General features: G+C 40.4%; 1 protein-coding gene and 1 long non-coding RNA gene across 3 annotated transcripts; both read left to right on the top strand.

Moving 5' to 3' along the window:
- Positions 1 to 500: 500 nt before the first annotated feature.
- Positions 501 to 22,956, top strand: COCH (cochlin). Of its 2 annotated transcripts, none has more exons than XM_039705502.1 (11): positions 501 to 992; positions 1,069 to 1,113; positions 6,702 to 6,858; positions 13,134 to 13,267; positions 14,519 to 14,581; positions 15,445 to 15,489; positions 15,577 to 15,724; positions 16,632 to 16,735; positions 18,065 to 18,291; positions 19,999 to 20,515; positions 21,204 to 22,956. In XM_039705502.1, the coding sequence occupies exons 1-11, from the start codon at positions 968 to 970 to the stop codon at positions 21,377 to 21,379; spliced, it is 1,641 nt and encodes a 546-aa protein (XP_039561436.1). In that variant the 5' UTR covers positions 501 to 967; the 3' UTR covers positions 21,380 to 22,956. The 2 variants fall into 2 exon arrangements, with proteins under 2 accessions (XP_039561436.1, XP_039561435.1); XM_039705501.1 differs by having other exon boundaries at positions 812 to 992; positions 14,516 to 14,581.
- LOC120500505 lies at positions 1,255 to 6,692 on the top strand. The gene is made up of 3 exons (XR_005627111.1): positions 1,255 to 1,890; positions 2,116 to 2,212; positions 3,267 to 6,692. It is a non-coding gene; the product is annotated as an uncharacterized LOC120500505 (long non-coding RNA).
- Positions 22,957 to 23,064: the final 108 nt, after the last annotated feature.

Raw genomic sequence — 23,064 nt, 5'->3', positions numbered from 1 at the left:
AGTCGGTGCTTCACAGCACACGAGCGAGCATTCAGCTGTGGACACGGATCGGGCTGTGAACTGGGGGGCTTGGTTTCATTCGTTTGGTTTGGTTTTCGGTTGGTTGGTTGGTTTTTAGGGGGGTGGTTGTTTTGGTTTCGCTGCTTTTTTTTCCCCTTACATTTAATTTAAGCAATGTTTTACTTAAATGCAAGGCAGGCACCTGCAGTATTTGCGCTAGCGCTTTAGACCAAACAGGATACCCGAAACGCCGGCTCGGGCATTTCCATCTCTTCGAATGATTCAATTAGGCTAAAATCCCCGGCTTGTGCCCGCTGCGGCTCCCAGCGGGAGCAGGTCAGGCCCCCGCACTGCGGCCGGCGGGCCCGGGGCGGGCGGCACCAGCTCGGCAGCCGCTCGCCGCACCTCACGACAGCTCTGTCCTTCCCTCAACCGCGAGCAAGGGGCAGAGGTTGCGGCGAAGTAGCTAACACACCTGGCTCGCATTTCCCAAGGCATCTGGAATAAAGACACCTGCCATGAGGCGCTGGAGAGCCGTAGGTGGAGGGGATATCCAGGGGGGCGCGGGCAGGCAAACCGCAAGGGCGCTTCCCCGGGCACGGGAACGTCCTCACACGGCCACTGCCCGTCCGGAGCGGGCGAGTTTCCGAGCAGGGAGGCGAATCGCTGCGGCCGGCTGCTTCGGGCCGCCGCTCCCAGCGGAAGGAGCCGGCGGGGGGCGCGGCGGGGGAGGGACGGCAGCACCTGCCGGGCCCAGCGGCCGAGCTGCCCAGCCCCGCGCCCTCCTTCCCTGCGCCCGCCCCAGTGCTCATGCGCCCGCCGGAGGTTTAAAGCGGGAGCGGTGGCTGCCGCGGGCTGTTCGGCTCGGCGGCGGTGCGGGGCAGGGCACGCTGCGGTGACCCGGCCGGCACGCCGCTCTCCTGGGCTCAGCTCCGCGCTGCCCTCGGTGCGGGCGCGCCCCGCCGCCATGTGGCTCTCGGCCCTGCTCCTCGGTGGGTACCGCGGGGAGCGGCGGGCCCGGGGGGCAGGTGCGGAGCAGCCCCTGACCCGCTCCCTGTCTGTTCGCAGGCGCCTTCCTGCTCTCCGGCCCGGTGCGCGGCAGCGACGGCTCGGGTGAGTTGGCCGCTGCTCCCCCATCCCGTGAGGGTTTCCCCTCAGAGCGTCTCTGCCCGCCCCGCCGGAGATGGCGGTGCCCGGGGGGCGCTTGGCCGCGGGGACCGGCTCGGCCCTTCCCCGGCTCGGCCCTTCCCCGGCTCGGCCCTTCCCCGGCTCGGCCCGGCCCGGCCGCCTCTCTCCGGGTGCCCGGGGAGCCCAGCCGGGCGCGGGGCCAGCGCCGCCGGGAAGGTGCGCGGAGCCGGGCACCGGGAAACTGCAGGGGGCACGGAGCGTGTCTGGGAACGCTTCCAGACGGGGGTGAAAGCTCCTTCCTGGCACGGGCTGAAGCAGCGCCGTGGTGACAAGTGTCCCCACCGAGGGGAGTGCCGGTAGCAAGAGTGAGTGGGAGTGTGCTTGTGTGTGTTATAAAGGCTCTCAGTGCTTGGCAATTTGAAGATCTCTGGCATATTTTAGACCATGGAATTGATTAAAAATATTTTAAAGTTGCCCTGCCATTATTTCGATGTGGAAAGCAAAAGAACATGCTTTGGATGACTAGCAGGCTATGGCAGGGACTGCCTGTTGTACCATCCTGTGTTGGACTGCATCCTTGCTGCTGGAGAGCAGGCTCTCCTAGAACCAGAATGAGAACCAGGAGCCACGGGAAGCAGTTGGAGAAATATGTGACAGGACGACGCAAGCAGTCTGTCTGCCCCTTTCAGTGGAACCTTTCACCAAAGGGGGATAGGAGCCTCCAGAAGAACGTGTCTCCAGATGCAGCCTGGCCTGCAGAAGGTGAGTGACCCCAAGCTTTTCTGAATGTTTGTTAACGATTTCTCAGTTATTAGGAATCAGATTTGCTGCTGGTTTGTGTTGAATCAAAGATTTGGAAAATTATTTTGTGCTAAACTGATAAAAGCTATCTGTGACAGAATTGCTGTGGCTAAAAAAGGGGGAAAATGTGCAGCAATGGAAAACCTACTCTAACCCCCAAGTTCCTTTCCCTTTTTTACTTTGCAGGTACATTACAGATGAAGTGCTGACAGTCTGGCAGGAAACAAATGAATATTTTCTGGGATGCTTCCTTCAGGGCTGGAGAAGTCACTGTAACCTGAAGGTATCTGGAACCAGCTAAACTATCATTAATGTGAGCAGTTTTTGTAAGATATTGCCTCTTACCATTATTCTGAGCCTAAATTCAGCAGCATTTGGTTATTGAACTAGAAGCTCGTATTTACAAAAGTGCCTAAATTCTGTTGTACAAAGTAATGAAAGAGCATTAATTTCCTCCAGAATCTACTGTATTTAGGCTCATAATGTTCGTGAAGATCTTGGAGCATCTCAAAACTTTCGTTGTACTCCCACTGTAATGGATACAAATGCTGCCAAGTTCAGCAGTTCTGGTTGCCCCACACGAGGCTGTGCAGGTGGTGAACGCTGCTGTGTGATGGCAAGTGGCCTTATGTTGGTGACAAAAGGGCAGGACTCAGACTGAAATTAATGATATTGACCTGGCCAGGTTTCTGTAAATCCCATTGCCCCTGTCCAGATCAGGATATGCACTAGAGATTTACATCAATTAGTATGCAATCTGTGAACATGTTTTCCAAAATATGAAGTGTAGGTTTACTAATATGTCTTTTTTTTTTCCAAACTATTAATACTCCTTACATAAGATAGAAAAAGCAGGCTTGTTTGAAGCCTCAAAATAAAAAAGGACGTAAAATCTTTCTATTTTGAAAAAAATATTAAAATACTAGGAAGCATAATAGGGATATGCTTCTCTGTATTGCAACTCATAGAGCTATCTTTCATGTAGGAACCCCTATTTTTAATTTTGTAATCATGTACATAGGATTTCATTTTTCCTTTGCATAAACAAACTGTTTTCCTGAAACAATGCATAAAATCTTGAAGATTAGAAAATATCGGATTTTGCCTGAGGGGTTTTATTTCCCTAGAATAACTTAAAGCTGTGTCTCCTGCTAAAAAAATGTCAGAACTTTTATAGATTGACATAAGAGGCAAAATTAGAACACATGGGAAGAGGCACCAAAAATATGGGAATTGATTTTAATGATTGAAATAAAAATTGAATTGAATGATTGAAAACATGCTTGTTTTAAGAGATAAGTGAGTCTTTGTTTTTGTTTTTTTTTTCTGCTTTTTAGGTCAGCAATGATGGAAGACATTCATCCCCACCTTTAAATATGGCCTAAATCAGGAAGAATTACAGTTTCTTTTCCTTGTACCTTGCTTTTGTAGGGTACTCTGATGTAGTGTGTTTCTGTGAAGTTTGAAGGGTGTGTGTCTCGGCAGGATGGGGTGATAGTTGTTCTGTTGTGGTCCTGAAGGCCTAACTGAATGTACCAGAGCATAGGTCTCACATCTTCACCAGAGTCCAGAATGGTTGGAGTCTAGAACTGAATCCTTTCCTGTAAATTGTAAACTTGAATTTAGTTCTTCCAAGAATCCTTGAATTTAGAGTATTGCACCCATAAGTATTGAAAGAAATGCTTCCACTGCTACTGCTCTTGCATTCTTCAATTACAGTGATTAAAACATATGGGTTTTATCTCAGTTAATTTATATAGAGATACAGCTCCGTGGTAGTTTTTGCCATGTTGAAGTATCTTGGATATACTAACAAAAACAAGCACTTCTTCAATTTCAATAGCAATATCATATATGAAATTTGTTAGAATGAGGAGTATGTAAGCTGTCAAAAACCAATTTTATATATTCTAGTTTTCTGACTTCATTAATACATTTTCATGTTTGCAACAAAATCATTGAAGTTTGGATACAACAAAATACATCAGTTGGATAGCTGATGATGCATTAACAAACAGGGAAGAGCAAAAACCACTGCAGAGCTGATATCGTAAGTCTTAATTTTTGTAGTCAACAAAAATATTTGCTTTCATTTTGATATTTCACCAAACTCTTCTAATTTAGTCTCTGTTTTAGAGTTATGGCTTAGAGAAAACTGTATCTACCTACAGAAAATACTGAAATGAAACGGTTGTTTTTAATTAACAGCATTATTTTCCTCAAAGTGTCTTTTTACCTCAGTGCTGACCGAGCTGAGGTATAAACTGCTAAATCCCCTAGCTGCAGCATGTCAGCTCTTTAGTTCACACAGCAGCAACGTGCACCCTTCCCTTGGAAGCCTGAGACAGGGATCATGACAGTCTTTAGGCTGCCAGTAAAGAAAAATCCTGTGGCTGGGCTACAATGGATTTCTGTGTTTTGATTGTCAGGGAAAACACAAAGATTATTTTTTCCCCCCATCTTCTGTGCTATGCAAAAGCCTGCCACATGACAGTAATTAGTGAGTACCTGGTGATGAGGGAAATACAGATCTCCAAGCGATACAGGGTTTGTTAACTACACACATCTAATTACTGTCTTTGTATGCACAGCCAGCCAAGGAATTCAGTCAACTACATTACATTAGAAACGACAGGAGTTACAACTTCCTGTGGTGTCTTGCACTTTTAGAGGCTGGAAAAATGTTGCAGGGTGAGAGGCACAAGCAGTGCTGTGAGAGCAGAGATTACCAGTGGTGCTTACTGCAATTACTCCTCCAAGGATTTCCAGCCTTCCAGCTTCTGTTTGATTTTGATGGTCTTGTTAGGTGTCATTTTTTGGATACTACTTATTCAGTGCCCATTAATTAGCAAACACACTTGTAGGACTTCCATTAAAGGATTAGGGGTCTCAAAAGAGGAAAACAAATCGGGTTTTTTTAGCACATCAATAATGTAGCATTTTGATAATGAAATTATGGAGCTTTTAGGTATAAGCACTGATTCTGCTTGATTTTTCCATCTTTTGTTTTTAAGGCAATTAAGTAAGACTAAGCATGGCTAGGATGTGAGTAGGGAAGACTAAGTTCCAAAAGAAACTTTTTTATTTTTTAGAATACTTGAGAATCAGATTAAATCACTTTAGTTCTTGCTAGGTAGACAACTTTTATTATCTTGAGAAGGGAAAAATAAAGACATGTTTACTGCTTTCTTTTCTTCTTAATCTGAATTATATAGGCAGATTCAGCATATACAAGTCCCATAATTGTACTAACAAATAGTAGCAACAATTTTTCAGTAAGATGTCATTAGGTAGTTTAACCTTGTTTTAACATAGCATTAATGACTGTTTATAATTAAGAGTAAAATTACATGCATAGTTAAGGAATTTGTGTGTTTGATTTACACATTTAGAATGAGCAGACATGCTTCCCATTTCTGGCTGCAACTGTTCTGCTTTTCACCTCTAAAGTAAGTGAGATTAGCTGGAGGTATCATCTTTTCCATCCCCTGATGAAGAACAGCATGTGCTCCAAAGCATATGTTGGGGTCAGGAAACACCCCAGGGTAAGAATGAAAATAGTGGGCAAAAAAGTAGGTGAGAGACAGATCACTGATCCTGAAACATACAGTCCCTGGCATATAATGCAGTGGTGCATGCACTGGTACCTTGGCCAGCCTCTGCCAGCTTTCGTCTGTGCAGAGGAAGTATTCCAGGTACATTTAGAAAAGGTTCTTGCACCTTCTAGGTGCTAAGGCAAGACATGATTTAGGAAGTTCAGAATAAACAGCCAGACATGGGTTGGACTTGTGCTGTTGGATTGATAATGATCTAAGCCGAATCTCTAATGTGCTGTGCAACAGAGCAGGGGACTATGCTATCTTGTGTAGTAGGAGGATGGTAGTTACCATGCAAGATAAAGACCTCAATGTTTTCAAAAGAAAAAGCACCAGTTTGCCAAGTGAAATTGTGTACTGATGTTAATCTGTGTCTGCATACCTTCACTGCACACAGGCAAGCACAGTGAAAGCTTAATGATGGTAACCTGGAGAGCAACTTCTGAAAAAAGGCAGAGTTCTGCATAAAAAATGCATGTGCCTCAGCTGAATAAATAACTTTTGTATCACTGTATGAATCTGACAGTCCTCTGCACAATGATAATGATGTAAACTTCACTGTAATGGGTTGATACCAATGTTCTAGATGTTAGTGTATTACTGGAGCAATGAGATGCGTGTTGCTTTCTTTTCTTTTTTTTTTTTTAACACTGGCCTCAGTAGGATTTTTTGCAAGAGACGAAGGGAAATGCTGCTGTCAACTTGCTACATGAATGCCACTGGAGGGAAGATTCAGAATTTCCCAAGTGACTCATACATATCTTATGGCTGGAGATTTCTGTGGGGTTGTCAGAGTGATTTAGTTTCTTCTTTGGAAACTGCCATCTGCATCTGTGGTCTGTCAGCCCTCAAAGGTCTTCCCCTTGCCCTTCTGTCTCTGCAGTAAATTTACAGATATGGATTGCTTTTCTTTGTGTACTGTTCCTTGATATTATTTTCATGTTGTTTGTTCATGGCAGTTTTTTTCTTGCCACTTTTTTCCCATAAGAAATTTTGAAGTGTGTGCTTCCTTGTCATAACTGTGTATTTGTAAGCTCCAAAGACATCTTTATAGGCATTGTACCTAATTTCAAATTCAGATATTGCTTTAAACTTGGAAACTGTATGGACATTTAAAAAAATGCCAAAAACAAACCCTTAAGACTTTGAGGTCAAAAGTTCTTCTTTTCTCTTTAGCTTCTACTGCTATCACCTGCTTTACAAGAGGACTTGACCTTAGAAGGGGGACAGAAGATGTCCTTTGCCCAGCAAACTGTCCTCTGTGGCAATTTTATGTCTTTGGGGATGGAGTTTATGCCTCTCTTTCGAGTGTCTGTGGAGCTGCCATACACAGGTAAATCATTGCTAATCCTTGTGCTAAGTGAGTTTATATAATCTCTGCCACACTTACAAATCTCAGCCTTGATGCCATCATAGCAAAAATGTCTCTGGACTTTGTGTCCTATTATCTCAATAGGAATGTCACTGGGAGAAGAGAAAACTAGGGGGAAAAAAAGAATGTCTGTGTAGCTTGCAAGTTATCTGAGTTCCTGAAAACTGCTTTAACTTTCTCTGAAATGGCCCAGCATTGTCCACAGGTGGACTTCCACTGTGAAATCATTGGTATCACTAGTAGATATGGAAGGATACAGTATAAATAGTAACTAACTGATGAATAAAAGCAGATTCACTTCCTGACTTTAAAATCTTGCATCGAACAAACTGTTTAAAAGAAGTGGAGGAAAAGTGGTTTCAATTTTTTTTAGTATCAAGCAAGAGAAGAAAGCTCTTTCAGAGCATATTGATGTGGTGTTACAGCTATCAGAGTATTTTTTGTTAAAATACCCACAACTATAAACTTCAAATTTTGCAGAATTAAAAATGGCTAGAAGATAAATGAGGAAAATAAAATTTTCTTGAGTTAGTGTTCATTGCTTGACACTTTAAATGCCATAAAAAAAACATTCCAAGCATTTTAAATAATATTTAGGGAGCTGTCATTACTATCTAGAATCTTATTTAAAGTGTCTATTAAAATACTATCACTTTTAACAAGATTTCCAAAATTTGGGCTACTTGTACAGTATTTAAACTCATAAGTAAACTAAAATGGACTTAAAATTACTTTAGAAGGGGTTTTGAGTAGAAACTCTGGAATTTCTCAAATGCTATAAAAGAATCCAGGGTCTAATGTACTATAGGAGGAGTTAGAAGGAACTTGGGTGGTATCATGTTTTTATTTGTTTTTAAAGCTGAAGAGTTTGTCTTATATTTATATGTTTCCATGTGTATTTTATTGTTAGTCAGGCTTCCTTCTGATGCTTCTGTAAAAAGAATTAAAGTCTCTATTTAGTGTGTTTTAAGAGTCTTCATGGGTGTTTAAAAAAAATTACTCTTCAATTCTTCACTCCTCCTAGCTAAGGTATATAAAAAAAGTTTGTGAAGAATGTCTAGATCAAATGCAGTTAGTGACTTTGGATTTGCTCTTTTTATTGTTTTTCTTTATTGAACTGAGGAAAACCAAGATTTCTTTCCATTGTCTCTTTTTTTTCCTGAGGCAATGTTTGTATTTAGCGATGTAGCCATTTATTTTAACATTCAATTTCTTGCCAAAGATTCCTTTAAAGAGAAAAAAGCTCTTGCTGTCAAGACCTTCTTCTAAAGAGATTAAAGACTTGAATGTTTTGAAAAGATACAGAAGTTCCTGACCAGTTCAACCAGGCAGCATTCTTGAACCTCCCATTGTAGGCTGTCAGTGACTGACTTAGCAAAGTCCCACCACAAAAGCTGCTGGGGCTCAGTTCTGTCACAGCTGGGAAATACTTCTACAAAAGGAGGAGGTACAAGAAATGGCAGAGGCATATTTCTTTCCATGATTTGCATAGTCTTCCCCTAGATAACAAAGCACAAGCTTTCTTTTATAGTGTATCACTTAGCTCTTCACTGAAGTTTGTACCTTACAAACTACGTGTACTACTGTTCTCCAGCCCAGAAACACGGGGCTATGGAAAAATCCATGCTTTTCCATAGTAAGAGTCAATCTACTTGTGAAATACGTAACCCTCTTTGTACATCCTGCATCTAACAGTCTCTCTCCATAGACATTGTGAGAATAATGAAGGCTCTAACAGTGATAAAGAGATTAAAATATACTCACCTTTGTAATCTGTCTTCCAGATTGGGTTTAAATTAATCTTGTTCAAGTCTTTGAGTGTGGTAAACTGTTTTGAAAGAGTGTGGTAAGGGGTTTTGAAAGAGCAGACTAAAGGTGAAAAATTACCTGTTTAGATGAACTGCTGTTTCTGAAGACTGCCTTTAGGTTGGGGGCTATTAGTTCTGCTGGCCTTTTGTTCTCAGAACAGAATTTGCTACATGAGAATGTTTTGGTAGCTTTGCTGCAACTGTTAACAGCCATAACTAGTCCTGGCAAAAAAGGATTGATGCATGGAGAAGAGACAATAGCTGATTAGTTCTCAGCTAATTTCAATGCAGCCTGCAAAATCCAACAAAAACATAGGAGATACTTGCTCCTTCTTGTCCTGTGTTGCAATGTCTAAAATCCATATTGGCATGAAAGAAACTGCAAGACATTCCCAATAGGTGATTGGAGTTGGCTGTTATTGTGACGTAAGTAGATCTGTGCTTTGAAAATTTTGTAAATTTCTTCCAAATACCTGAACTAACACCTCATTTCAAACCAGGTGCAGCCTCCATTTCACTGCCTGGTGAGTGCAGCTAGCTCTGTACCTTTAGCACTGTCGGGTCCTGGCCCTGTGTCACCTGCCATGTGTCAGACAACCACCCAGCATTTCAGGAAACATCAGTGGTGGGAGCAGGGCTCGTTCAGTTTTTTAAACTAAAATGGTTGGGTGAGCATGGGTCTCTTCCACATGCACTTCAGTTTGCATGCTGGGTCTACATTGAAGCTGGATTCCTTAATTTTGTATAAATCAAATAGTGCTTAGTCCTAAGAGTAGTTCCATTACTTTGAGGCAGTTATTATTGCAAGAATATACTATGTAATACATGAAAATAATTTAGCAGAATTCAGCTACAAATAATTCTGTGTACTACAGATGAATAATCTTTCTGCCTGTTTCAGCTTGTTATATTTGGCTTTTTCTCTTATTTTATGTGTAATTACTCTGAGGAAACAAAATATTTATTTAATATTGTTCTTTTTCTGGGCAGAAGGATAAAAGATTTATTTGTTGAGGGAAGAATGGAAAACCTCCTACCAAGCTGACACTATGTAGGCATGACGAGCTGAGTTAAATCTACTACTGAGTGATTAATTGGATTAATAATCAGAAGGTCAAATGAAGGACTAGGTTCTCAGCTTGTGCAGTTCTGTTCCAGTGCCAATTCCACTAAATGGAGACCTAGCCCAATGTGTCAGTATTTCAATGTTAAATAGGCATGTAATTTTTTTCATAGCCTTCCTAACTTGTCAAAGGGTGAAACCAGTCCTCATTAAGCACTGGGATCCAAGAACTCAAGTCTAACAAAAGCATATCATAGTATTACTGAGCTGGCCACAAAATGCCCATAAACACAGATGGCACCTGAGCTGCCCCAGGGTTTGCTAGAAGAACATTGAAGGGATTTCTGAGCAGCTGTAGATCCCTGGGAAATGTTGGTATCGTGCCTGCTTCTGCTGCTGAACTTCTTTCCTGCCAAAAGCAATGGGGTGCAGAGAAAGAAAGGAAGAAAGAAAGAAAGAACACAGCTTAGGGGTCCAGAGGATGCTGGCATGAGATCCTGAAAGGCTCTGTGTTGGTGATGGATGGCAGTCGGGCAGCAGCAGGACACCAGTTTGGAGACGAGGAGGATAATTGGATAATTCTTGGTGTGATGGAGAAAGGCTGATTATTTGGAAGGAGTTTGCAGATGGTGATAGTAGGAAGGAAAGATGAGGATTCGGGCGATTCAGCTGTCTTTCCTAAAGTCCCTGAGGATAAACTGGCTGCAGTTACATCTGTAAGGCTCACCTCCCATGGCCAGAAGACTCTCTTTGTGGTCTAGGCATCAGTTTTGATGTGTAGACTTCTTGAAAATTCATTCAAATTTCAGCAACATCCCGTATCTCTTTCTCCAATAGTACAAAGAAACAGTTCTTGCACACTAAGGCAGTGCATGAGGATCCTAAAAACCTTGCATTTAATGTGGTGATTTATCTTGATTCAGTTCAGATTTTTAAGTGTGTTTTAGCTGATTTTTAAGTATTCAGATTAAGTGTGTTTTAGTCCTGTATTTTGTAAGACCTTTCTGCTGCCCTTGGCTGGTACACTTTCTTTCACAAGCTGTTGTGCAGTGAGGTACAGGATTACTGCCTTGTGTGTATCTGCTTTTCTGTTTGTGTCCATTTTTGAGTGAAAAATACCATTTAGGTATACATTACAAGTTGTTATTAACAAGCTAGGCAAGAGAATGGACTGATAGCTTTTACATAAATCCCCTGTTAAGGAACACTGGCAGTAGCATATAACATAATGAGTAGGGGAGTGAAAGCTGTTCCTGGAAAATCTGCTGAGCTCCAGTTTAATCAAAGCAGCCATGGCATGCAAGTCAGTCACACAGGAGAAAAGCAGTGAAAAGCAAAGCAGATTGCAGTGGCATAAGTCATTCTGAGGAATGCATAGGCACTTCTTCACTCTTTAAAAACCACTGCAGACCCACAGAGGATGAATCTTGTTTTAAAAGTCAATAAGAAATCATTGCAGAAAGGAATTTTCCAGTCTCGTTCAAAACACAAAGGTAAATTGACAATATATGGTTTGCTCCATGTCAGCAGATACAAATATACACTCTGAGTAGACCTACCTGAAGAAACATCCCAGGTAAAACTGATTAGATTGTAGAAGATGGCCTCAAGCTGTTAACTCACCTACAGAACAAAATGGCAAGAAAGAAGGAATAACTTTCATAAGGTCATGTTACGTTCACATCTAATATCAGCTCCCACTTGCATTAAAAGTAGCAGAGCTGTTGTGTTGAAAGTGTTTATCTTCAGAAGCATGGAACTTTGACTTGTGCTCAAATAGAGAATCATGTATTTTCAACAAGTAGATAAGGAGCAAATAAATCTACTCCAGCTTCACTGTAAAGCTTCCAAATTCAGTGAGCCTAGGTAGATTATTATTTTTCCTTAGAATTTTCAATGAAATTTAATTAATTGTTATTGTTGCATTTAAAATGTAAAGACCAATAGACAAAATGGAATTATGTAGCCAACATTGATCACAGTGTGCCTATAAGCTTAAATTGTTGTTTCCAGGAATGGAAACATTCTTAGGCTGAGCTTTCAATCTGAATGTTTTTCTTGAGTTCAGTTCAGCACTCAAATTTGTGAGTCCACAACCAAGAAAGCGGCAAGAAATCCTGAGCTCTTCTTAGGAGCTAACATGGGCATGGATGGGTTTGCTCATGTAAGCCCAAACTGTCTTCACTAAAATTGCAAGTACAAACTTAAAATAGGAACTGTTCAAATTAAACACGTTCTATTTGACACATTTCCTTATCCATTAAGACTGAGACACTTACGAGGGCTTGAAGGCCTAAGAGAACCAGGTATTGAAGAAGAAATTTATATTCTAAGTAGACTGAAATATTCTAAGTACATTTATGTGTCATTTTTCTCAAAGATAATTTTGACTTAGTGAATTTTCCTGTCATTTAAAACTAAGCAGTTAATAATTCTTGTCTGATTTTTATCTCACTGTTTTTTTGAAGAACTATGAAGTGCTGTTTGTATTTGTTAACTTTATAATCTGATTTTAAGTTAATTTAGGGTAACCATACTAAAGCTCCTTTGTCTATACACTCTATAAAGTATTCCTAGATTAGAATGTATATTTTGAAACTAATCCAAGCTACTAGAATTAAATGTATACAGTCATGGTTCAGTTTAGAAATGCAAGTCACATCCATGAAGAACTAATATCTTTTAATGCTGTTCCAAATAGAATTTTTTGTGGAAGTTGCCTTTGCCACAGATATCCAGATCTCATATCAGAAATATATGTAACGTTTTCTAAACTCTGGTATTGATTATTCTACTTTCACAATATGCTAAATCAGATTAGGCCAGATTATCTTTTCAAGCAGGCAGCCAAACAGAATCAAAAAGTAAACACAAAAGCACACGTTTCTGTGTTTAAGTAGTCATGAAATAATTGCTTGTCTCCCACAGAGCTGTACCTGCCCACGTACTGCAAGGCATCAAGTTTTGCTACCCCTTAGAGAAGTACAAATTTGACTTTTGACCTCTAAAAATAACAGTTTCAGTTATTCTCTCTTTCACATAAAAAGAGATCTGAACATTCTGATGCTTCTTATTGGTCACCTAGGAATTGATTGGCCTGAAGCATCGCTGTTCTGCATTAGTCTAAGTGCCAAAATTTTAGGCTTTCCTGACTTTTTAAAATAAATCTGTGTGATGTTCTGTAGAATAGTTTCTTCTAAAGTCTTTTCAGCAATTACAGATTGTTCTAACCTGAACACAATTGCCTGCCTCTATTGCATCTTTTTGAGAAGGCTGGTGACAAAAACTCTAATAATGGTATTGCCTGTATTGCATTTTCTTGTGACTAAAATATCTGATTTATACCAACTCTTTTTCAACTTTAGTGGGGTGATTACCAACACAGGAGGAGCTGTAAGGGTACAGACTCTCCCAGGACAGGAACACTACCCTGCTGTAAATGCTAATGGGATCCAGTCTCAGGTGCTCTCTAAATGGGCTTCGTCTTTCTCAGTGACTGGTAGGTGGATCACACTTACTGTTTTGCAAACTGTATTTTAAGCTGTGGCAGAACTGTGGGACACTTCCTCAGTGCTTCTGTATGCATAAAGAAAGTGATTATTTAGCAATAGAAGTTTTCACTTCTAATTCATTATTTTAACTTCGTTTTTCCTCAATTATCTAAAGAAAAACTATTCCAGCTAGAGTAGCTAGTCTGTAACAGAGGCTGATACATAAAGATGGGTCAGTTATTTAGAATATAGTGACATGATAGCAGGCAGTTCATAGTTCTATGACAGTTTAAACTGACCAAAGCCAGTTCTTTGATCCTGCCACTGCAGTCCACTCCTCCTGCCACTTCCAGCCATTTTTTTTTTTATCCCTTCTCTCCCTCTGCCTGCCTTTGTGCAGGGAGCAGCACTTTGTCAGACCCTTCAAATATCCTTCTCTCCCTCTGCCTGCCTTTGTGCAGGGAGCAGCACTTTGTCAGACCCTTCAAATACCTTGTGCAGTGTTCCATGCAAAGAGAAAACTGACCTCCAAAAACAGTAATAACGTCAACTTATGTGTGACGTGGTCATTAAGCTACAGGGCAATGTAGTAGTTTAGTCCAGAAGTTTCTGTCCCCATTGTTGAGGTAGTTGTTAATTATTAATTGCCTAATTGCAAACTAGTTGTCATGCCTTGTCACTCAGGTGAGGCTAAAGCACCCTCATAAAATCATATGCAGAAACATATTGGTTGCGTATGTTGTTGTGGTTTCAAAAATATTGAAGCAGGTGTTTGCTTGCATTGAAAATTTGTGAAGCAGATCTCTGTAATGTGTTCTTACTGTTTACATAGCTAAAATTCAGCCCACTATCTCTAAGATATTAGTGTTCCATGTATAGTGCTCATGGCAAGTTCCTAGCTAAGAACTTGGAATTAGAGGTGCTTTTGGTGAGGGTGAAGGTGAAATCCAGTTCTCCAGATCAAGTCCTCTCTTTGTCTGCTGGAAATGATGACTACTACAGCTCAAAACCTCTCATCAGATATATATGCTGTAATTACTCATCAGCTGCTGTTGTTTCAAATGCAGAAATTAATAACCTGTAAAACAAAGACTGCAATACTGGATTACACCAAAGGTTTGTCTAGGCTCGTGTCCTACTCCCAGAGTAGCTAATAGCAGATGACAAAGAAAGGTTATTGCAAGTACAGTGATTTTTCAAGCACTTGTAACTTCATCTAAATACACTAAAATCCAGTAAAAGTATTCTCATTTTAGCAGGTGCCAAGAACACAGCACTCGAAGCAGTTGGACGGTCGGTGTCAACAGCCCGTCCTTCCACAGGTGCGTGATCTCCGCAGCCAGGGAGCCCCTCCAGTTGGGATGCACTGCACTGTGCAAGTCCCTGGCTAAGAGAACATGATTCATGAGACTCATCTAATTTTGAAGAAGAAAACAGATGCAGTATCTGGTTTTGCAGTGTTTCTTTCACCAGGAAAAAAAGAGGAATCATATGTAATCTTGGAGATTGATTCCGATCTCACTAATGTTAATGCAAATTAAAAAAAAAAAACAAAACTGGAATTGTTTTTGAAAAGTAATAGAGATAACACAGAGAAAGGTAAGAGTTCATGAGCTCATGTTATGTTCACTTTTTTAAATTGATGGAGAAGACAGTTAAGGCATTCCTTCTTACAGAACTGCTGAACAGCTGAGTGCTGTCAGGACGTGCATAGCAGAAATTTAGTTATGTGAATTTCACCACAGAAAATGCCGCATTAAACCCTTTTTATGAAGGTTAAGTGCTGTATAAATACTGGACTTGGATGTTGTCTGTGAATAGACAACCTGGATTACAGTTTAAGTCATGGTTGGCTTCCAAACCATTAAAAATCCATTGTACAGCAAGGTTGCTAACTGAGAAACTGTAGCACTTGGGAAGGTGAGGTACAGAAATCCACCTGGCTTTGTACAACTCAGTAATCAGTCAGACAGGGGTAGAAAGCAATGTTAAACTGCTTCATTTGAAAAAGAATATACTCCAAGGAGCAAAGCAGTCGTAGCCGAAGTTTAATTATTCAAATGATTGACAATTCCTACTGCATCTAGATTGCACTGTAATTTCTGTAGTCAGAGCCTTTTCTGGTTTACCTCAGTCCATTCATCTTCTTGTTCTTAAGTGATCCATGCTCTTTTTTTCACTGAAGGTAAAAGACCTAAGAAGACTCTTGATAAAAAGGCTGGAAACAAAGGTAAGAACACACAGATTTAACTTTTGCAAAGCGGAATCCTAACATTTATTTGGTGTTAATAAGTGTAATTATTTTGGATGTTCACAGACTGTAAAGCTGATATTGCCTTTCTCATTGATGGAAGCTACAACATTGGCCAACGTAGGTTTAACTTGCAGAAAAACTTTGTTGGAAAAGTAGCTGTCATGTTGGGAATTGGAACAGAAGGGCCTCATGTTGGGGTCGTACAGGCCAGGTAAGAACAGCCCTACACAAAATATAATAGAGTCATTGATAAGAGAAATCAATTAACATGTCACTTCTCCTTTTGCAAAACAATATCACTCAATGATGGCTGATGAGTAGCAAGGGAAAGTAACTCTTGAGCTGTAGCACTGTTTGCTCTGTGCTATACTGAGATGTGCATGTGAGACAACATGACAAATTTGAACATTTTCTGTCTCTGATATTTGACTAGAGAGCAGCTGGATGTTTCACAGCCCCTCTGCTGTACCTTTGCATCTCAGTAGAACAGCAGGAAACACCCTGCAAAGGAGAGATGCCAGTTTCTAAAAATGCAGGGACAGAATAGTCCCTAATGGCTATGTACCTGTATGAAACAAAAATGTGCTCTTGCCAATTGATAAAATATTACAACTGGTATTTTTCAAATTGTAACTGGCCACTTGTTGTTTTCTTCTGTAAATTAAAAATTAAACTGGAGACAGAATACTTCAAGTCTTTAATTTCTTAGTCCGTAACTAGCATACCTTCAACTTCTCAAAGTTGCACTTTGCAGGAATTGTTTATATGACAGGTATTTGTCATACAAATAGTAGAAAACCTGCCAATCTTTAGTTACACAGATGCATTTAGTTTAATGTCTGGCATGTTCAATATTTTTCTTTATGTATTTTCAACCTAATGTTTTCAGCTGTTTGTTAAGCATGAGAATCAGGCTGTCCTTAATTTATCCATTCAGGTAGATAATTCCTCTTGCTAAGGATTGCATGACTTGCTAAGCAAGAAGCATACTTACATTTTAGTATTAAAATCCAGAGAAGAATATATATTATCACGAGCAAAAGTATTCCAAGTGTGTTTTAGCTTGCTAATGCCAGTATGAAAAGTGAACCTTATTACTCTGTTTTATTTTTCCACAGTGAATATCCAAAAATTGAATTCTATCTGAAAAACTTTACTGCTACAAAAGAAGTTTTGTTTGCCATAAAGGAATTAGGCTTCAGAGGAGGAAATTCCAATACAGGTGAGTTAATATTCTCCCTAAAACAGAAATTACTTCTTCATGTATTCATATATATATATGTGTGTGTGTGTGTGTAAATGTTGAAGTCCTAAAAGTCACATAGGGCAGGAAGTGTTTTAGATGCCACACTTACCTTAATCAGGTTCAGTGATTTTCCACTAGAACATTGCTGCATCTCACATTTAATTTCTAGAAGTTAGGCATTCCTATTACACATTTAATTAGAGTACAAGCTTTATACTTGTATAAATGCTTCCTGCATTTTAACACTAATTGACTTTTCACTAGTAACAGAATAATATCTTGAGACAGATTCATAAAAAACTTAGTGTTTCATTCTTGTTGGGTGGCTAATTAAAAGTTAGAGTAGGATTAAGGAGTAAAAGATGACATCGTGGTTTAGCTCCAGGCAGTAACCAAGCCCCATGCAGCTGCTGGCTCACTATCCCCTAGTGGGATGGAGGGAGAATTGGGAAGAGGAAAATGAGGAAACCAAAAAGGAAACCAAAAGACACTCACATAAGCACAGCAAAACAAGGAAATTATTCACTATGTCCCATGGATAAGTAGGTGTTCAGCCACCCCCAGGAAAGCAGGGCTCCAGCTCACCTAACAGTTCATGCCCACACTCCAAGTGTCCCCTCTCCTTCATTCCCCTTCCCACAGCTTTACATGCTGACCATGACACTATGTGGTGTGGAATATCCCTGTGGCCAGCTTGGGGTCAGCTGTCCTGGCTGTGCACCCTCATCCTTCTCACTGGCAGGGTGGCACAAGAGGCAGGAAAGGCCTTGGCACTGTGCAAGAGCTGCTCACCAATAACAAAAACATCCCCCTACTGTCAACACAGTTTTCCACACAAATCCAAAACTCATTCCCTACTAGCTAATCTGAAGAAAATTAATTATCACTGACAAAAACAGCCAGACATTGAAACTAAGCATCTAATTATGTTGCATTTCACAAGCTAAATTTAGGTAGCTCCTGAACTTTCTTCCTTCCAATCCATTTGGCAGGTACTAATATGCCTACTTTCTATTAGGAAACTAGACCCACGAGCACAAAAACATCTCGGGGAATTCCACCTCAGCTTTATCTGTGGGTTTTTTTGGTGGGGGGAGGGATGTTCATTTGGGTTCATTAGTTTTTAACTTAGAGGTTGCCCAAGCTTCATCATTACCAAATTTCCTGGGGCACCAATTCAATGCTACTCTGGCTTAGTCCTGTAGTTATACATGAATCCAGCACGATTTCAGGTGGGAAGCTGATCCCAGAATGTACCATCACTGGATGCATTATTTCTTTTATTATTTTCCTGTTCAAAACAAGGCAAAGCTTTGAAGTACACAGCTCAGAAATTCTTCTCTTTGGAAAATGGAGCACGGAAGGGAATTCCCAAGATCATTGTAGTGTTTCTGGATGGCTGGCCCTCAGATGATCTAGAAGAAGCCGGCATACTGGCCAGAGAATTTGGAGTCAACGTGTTCATTGTGTCTGTAGCAAAACCCACAACAGAGGAGCTGGGAATGGTACAAGACATTGGCTTTATTGACAAAGTAAGAAAGAATTTGGTTTGTAAGAAAGAATGTCATTATCTGATTGTCAGTCATAAATATAATTCTGGAGAATTTACGGTACAATTCTAATGAACTAATATAGGTATATATAATAACTCATATAGATGTATAGACATAAAAATATTATCTCAAGCCAGCTGATTAAATTATCCCTGCTCATAAGTGATTTAAAAGACGAGCAGAAAGAAGGTTAAAGAAGCACTGGAGATTTTTCCTTGCTAAAGGGGCCACACAAAGCTACCATTGTCCTCCCAGTTCAGAAGCTTGGCCGAGTTGTAGCTTCTGGAATTTGTAATTGCATGAAGACTCTCAGTGCAGGAAATCCCCTATCTCAGGTATGGCTGAATGTGCCAAAGCAATGACATGCTGATGTGACACATTCTCTCTCCCAAAAGGGCAGACAGGGAGGTGCTTATTTCTTACCTGCTCTGTGGATAATTATTTACTTACTTTCACTACTAAGAGGACAGAAAATATGGAAAAACACATCCTAGCAAGTCTGTGTACAAGACTTTGATCTCGTATGCAGAGTTTTGGATCTTGTTCCTTTTGAGTTAGAGCAGGAATTCAAATAGCAATCACCTACTTTCACATGAGCTTTCTGATCAGTAGGTCTTTACTTTGCAGTGAGAAAACCAGTCATTTTCCACAGGGAGGTTGTAGATGTCTAATTTCAGCAGAAATGGTATGAACAGAATGAAGCTCTGCCTCTTCTAGGGCTAAGATATCTAGCTGCTGACCCCAGAGGTATTGCAGACAGGTCCTTACACACTTACAGAAGCACCATAGAGTGGTTTGGGCTGGAAAGGACCTTTAAGGTTTTGTAGTTCCCACCCCATTGCCATGGATAGGGTTACCACCCAACAGACCAGGTAGCTCAGGCTTGGCCTTGAACACTTTTGGGAATGAGGCATCCGCTATTCTGGGTAAACTGTGCCAGTGCCTTACCATCCTCACAGCAAAGAATTTCCTCCTAATATCTACTCTAGATCTCTCCTCTTTTCAGAGATCTCTTTGCCTTGTACTATCACTGTCTGTCCCTGTACAGGCACAGAAAGACATGACCTTAAGTGGCTGAGGCCTGTCCTCTCCTTTTGTATTTTGATCTTAGCTTGATTAGTTGAAAAGCTGATTTTGAATTTAACCCATTTTTCAGTTACCTTGTACTTCACATGCATCTGATGGAAGCTAGGGGAAAAGAAATTTTACTCTGAATTACCTGGAGCTATATTTCTAGACCTGGAGCTATGTGTTTGTGACATATTATAGATTAAAAATCCAAAAGTGTTAACCAAGTTCAAAGGGAAAACACAGAGGCTAATTTTCAGTGTATGTGCAAAAATACAGAAATTTCAATCCTTTGGCTATTTAGTATCACAAAACAAAATGACAATTTTCAATTGTTGCACTTCTTGTAAATAAAGCTAAATTATTTGAAAACTTTCATAGCTTGAGGGGCAGGGTTGGCTTTATTATTGGATAAAATGAGCTGCACTGTAGTTTACATTGACTTCAGGTGCAGCTGTTTCAATTTCTTTAGAGACAAGCACACAAAAACCCCTCCTAAGCTCCCACCATGAGGCTTCATTTCTAACCTGCTTTTGAAAGAAAAATCATAGGTGTCTGAGTATTATCCATCGAGCTGCCCAGCTGGCATTCACCCATTCCCTTCACGTTTTCAATCAGGCTGTCTGTCGAAACAACGGCTTCTTCTCTTACCAAATGCCCAGCTGGTTTGGTACTACCAAATATGTAAAACCTCTTGTCCAAAAGCTGTGCTCACACGAGCAGATGTTGTGCAGCAAGACTTGCTACAACTCGGTCAACATCGGTTTCCTGATAGACGGTTCCAGCAGCATTGGAGAGAGCAACTTCCGCCTCGTGCTTGAGTTCGTGAGCAACGTGGCAAAGGCTTTTGAGATCTCTGACATCGGCTCCAAGGTGGCGGCCGTGCAGTTCACCTACAGCCAGAGAACCGAGTTCGGCTTCACCGACTACGTCACCAAGGAGAAGGTGCTGTCGGCCATCCGCAGCATCCAGTACATGAGCGGCGGCACCGCCACTGGCGATGCCATCTCCTTCACAACCAGGAATGTGTTTGGGCCGGTGAAAGATGGACCTAACAAGAATTTCCTCATTGTCCTGACTGACGGTCAGTCTTACGATGATGTTAGAGGACCTGCTGCAGCTGCACAAAAAGCAGGTAAATTATGTATTTTGAAAAGCAGTGGAAGTTGATCCATGCTATTTCTGCTGCACTGCAAATGTTAAGATTTTAAAGTTTGCAAAGTATCATACTTTGAATTCAGCAAAATGTAAGCCCCTAGGGACTGTTTTCCATTAGGGTGAAAAAAACCCAGCAACCAGTAATACAGAGCCAGGTATGACTGGACTCACTTATGGCAGCTTAGGGATCAACATATACCCAGTCTCAATTCCCCAAACAGTAGAGTAAGAATAATGAGCCAAGTAGCTCCATCATCATCTAGGAAGGGAATAAGCAGTTGTGGCCAAAAAGCTCATTGGGCTGATGATGCTTGAAGTATGAGCGTATAAAGGCACCAAGTGTACACAAAGGAACCAAACTTACTTTCAGAATAATTTTACACAGTGTTACTTGTGTTTCAAGACTCATATTGTAACTGCTACAATCCTATGTGTCACTACAAGAACAACTCAGTCATTAGCACTTATGATACCTCATATTTCCTTCAGGATTTTTCCTGAGTCAAATCTAATCCCTGGTATTTAGTGGCAAAATCTAATTATCTTTGACAGACTGCAGGTGTTGAAACATGCTTTTCAAATCCACATTGATTCATTAATGTAGAAATGGCTGGTTTTCTTGTATCTGCAGGCAAAATGGTCTTTTTTTTATTTCCTTTTTGTAGGAATAACAGTCTTCTCTGTTGGTGTTGCCTGGGCACCTCTGGATGATCTGAAAGACATGGCTTCTGAACCAAGAGAATCTCATACTTTCTTCACCAGGGAGTTCACAGGATTGGAGCAGATGGTTCCTGATATTATTAGAGGCATCTGTAAAGACTTTTTGGACTCTAAACAATAAAAAATCTGCTGTTCACTATTACTATTTCAAACTAAAAATCATGACATTGAAATGGTCCCTCTAAAGTACAGATGTTTTATTCTTATATATAGAATATATATAAGAGGAAGAAGAAGGGCTACTTTTTGTTTCTGTAATCAGCCAAAGATTCTTGTGAGCTTGTTAGAAGTTGTACTTGATCCTGAAGTGCAGAATTTGGCCCACGGTTAATATTTTCAACAAGCATATAGCATCCTGATGTTCAAAGCTTTGCATATGGTGCCCTTAAGAATAGCAGGTACTCAGAGGAAATAATACATTTCTGACACTTGCTAGATACCTTCTTCGGAGTTAAAAAAATATAATTTTAAATACAAGGTACTACCTTCTATAAGCTTTCTGTAGCTTACAATTCTGCATCTTTTCAAAGAGTTCTCTGATAACACAAAGTACTTTCAGTGCTCCTCTTGTGCGACATCCATTATTGCCAGGCAGCTTAAGAAAAGATATGTCAGATTGTAGCTAAAAGAGTCTATTTTTGCTAGCTGGGGTTTTGCTGGATCTGGTTGGCCAATTTTACATCAAAATTGGTAAATTTTATGCCCACAGCTTTCTGTGGATCTATTTGGTTGGTTCTGTTGGCACAGAATTTTAAATGTATTTAGGGCACAGTAGTTCCTGGAGAATCTGGATCCTAATATATTAGCTACTACTGCTGCTTTCTGCACCACTGAAGTCAACAGCGATATTCCAAATATAGCTGACAACTGGATATTTCCTGTCTGCTGCCTTGTACTGTCTTGATTTGACAAAGTTGTTATTGGCCAGAGAGTTAGAGACAGGACTCTTGGGCCAAGAGATAAAATGAGACCACACAGTGGGAACTGAAAGCATTCAAATTCAAGGCCAGAGGTATCTCAAACCTTTAAATCAGATTTCATGGTCAGAAAAGAAGAGAGTAGGCAGACACATTATGTTGGATTTAGTAGTTCAGAAAATAACACCTTCATCATGGTAGTAAAAACATCTTTATAGATGTGCGAGTGCTGAAGATAAAGAATAGTTTTCTTGAAAAAGGCTTTCATTTGATTACACACCTAGTAATGTTGATATATTTATATGCACACATATGTGGCTAAAATGACGTGATATTCACCAAGTTATTCCAGAGTCCTGGTGTGAATAACATACTCCAAGTATTCTTTAGAAAATAAAGGGGGCTTGCAAATAAAATGTATAGTAGAAAACAAAACAGCACTTTCCCTATCAGTCTGGGGTTTCCCTTTTTTCCTCTCCCCCAATATTGATTGTAAAATTTCTAGTAGTTATGGAGTGGCACAGAAAGGATTGTATTCATTGGGCTTTTGCTGTGCACTTTTTAATAACTTATAACTGGCTATATATTACTCTGAACATAAATGGCAAAGATGCCTTGTATTTTTCTAGCAATTGTTATCCTTAATTTTGTTACGTGTTTATAAGTAAGAGTATTAAGCTTTTGCTGTATAAATTCATATGCTATATCAACTTTGTGCAAAAATTCAATTAATTTAGTTTATAAACTTTTTATAGAAATACATATTGCAAGAAAACTGGGAGTGCTGCTGTCTGTTTTAATATCTCATAACACAGAAGTCTTTTTATGATGAACCTCATATAGGTTAGCTTGAGTAAGTTGAATGTGATACTTCCTAACTGTATGATAT

This window comes from Passer montanus, unplaced genomic scaffold, assembly GCF_014805655.1.
Source record: "Passer montanus isolate IOZ18808 unplaced genomic scaffold, ASM1480565v1 scaffold18, whole genome shotgun sequence".
Classification (NCBI taxonomy): Eukaryota; Metazoa; Chordata; class Aves; order Passeriformes; family Passeridae; genus Passer; species Passer montanus.
The sequence above is the reverse complement of the archived record's forward strand: the minus strand, read 5'-3'. Positions and strand labels throughout refer to the sequence as shown.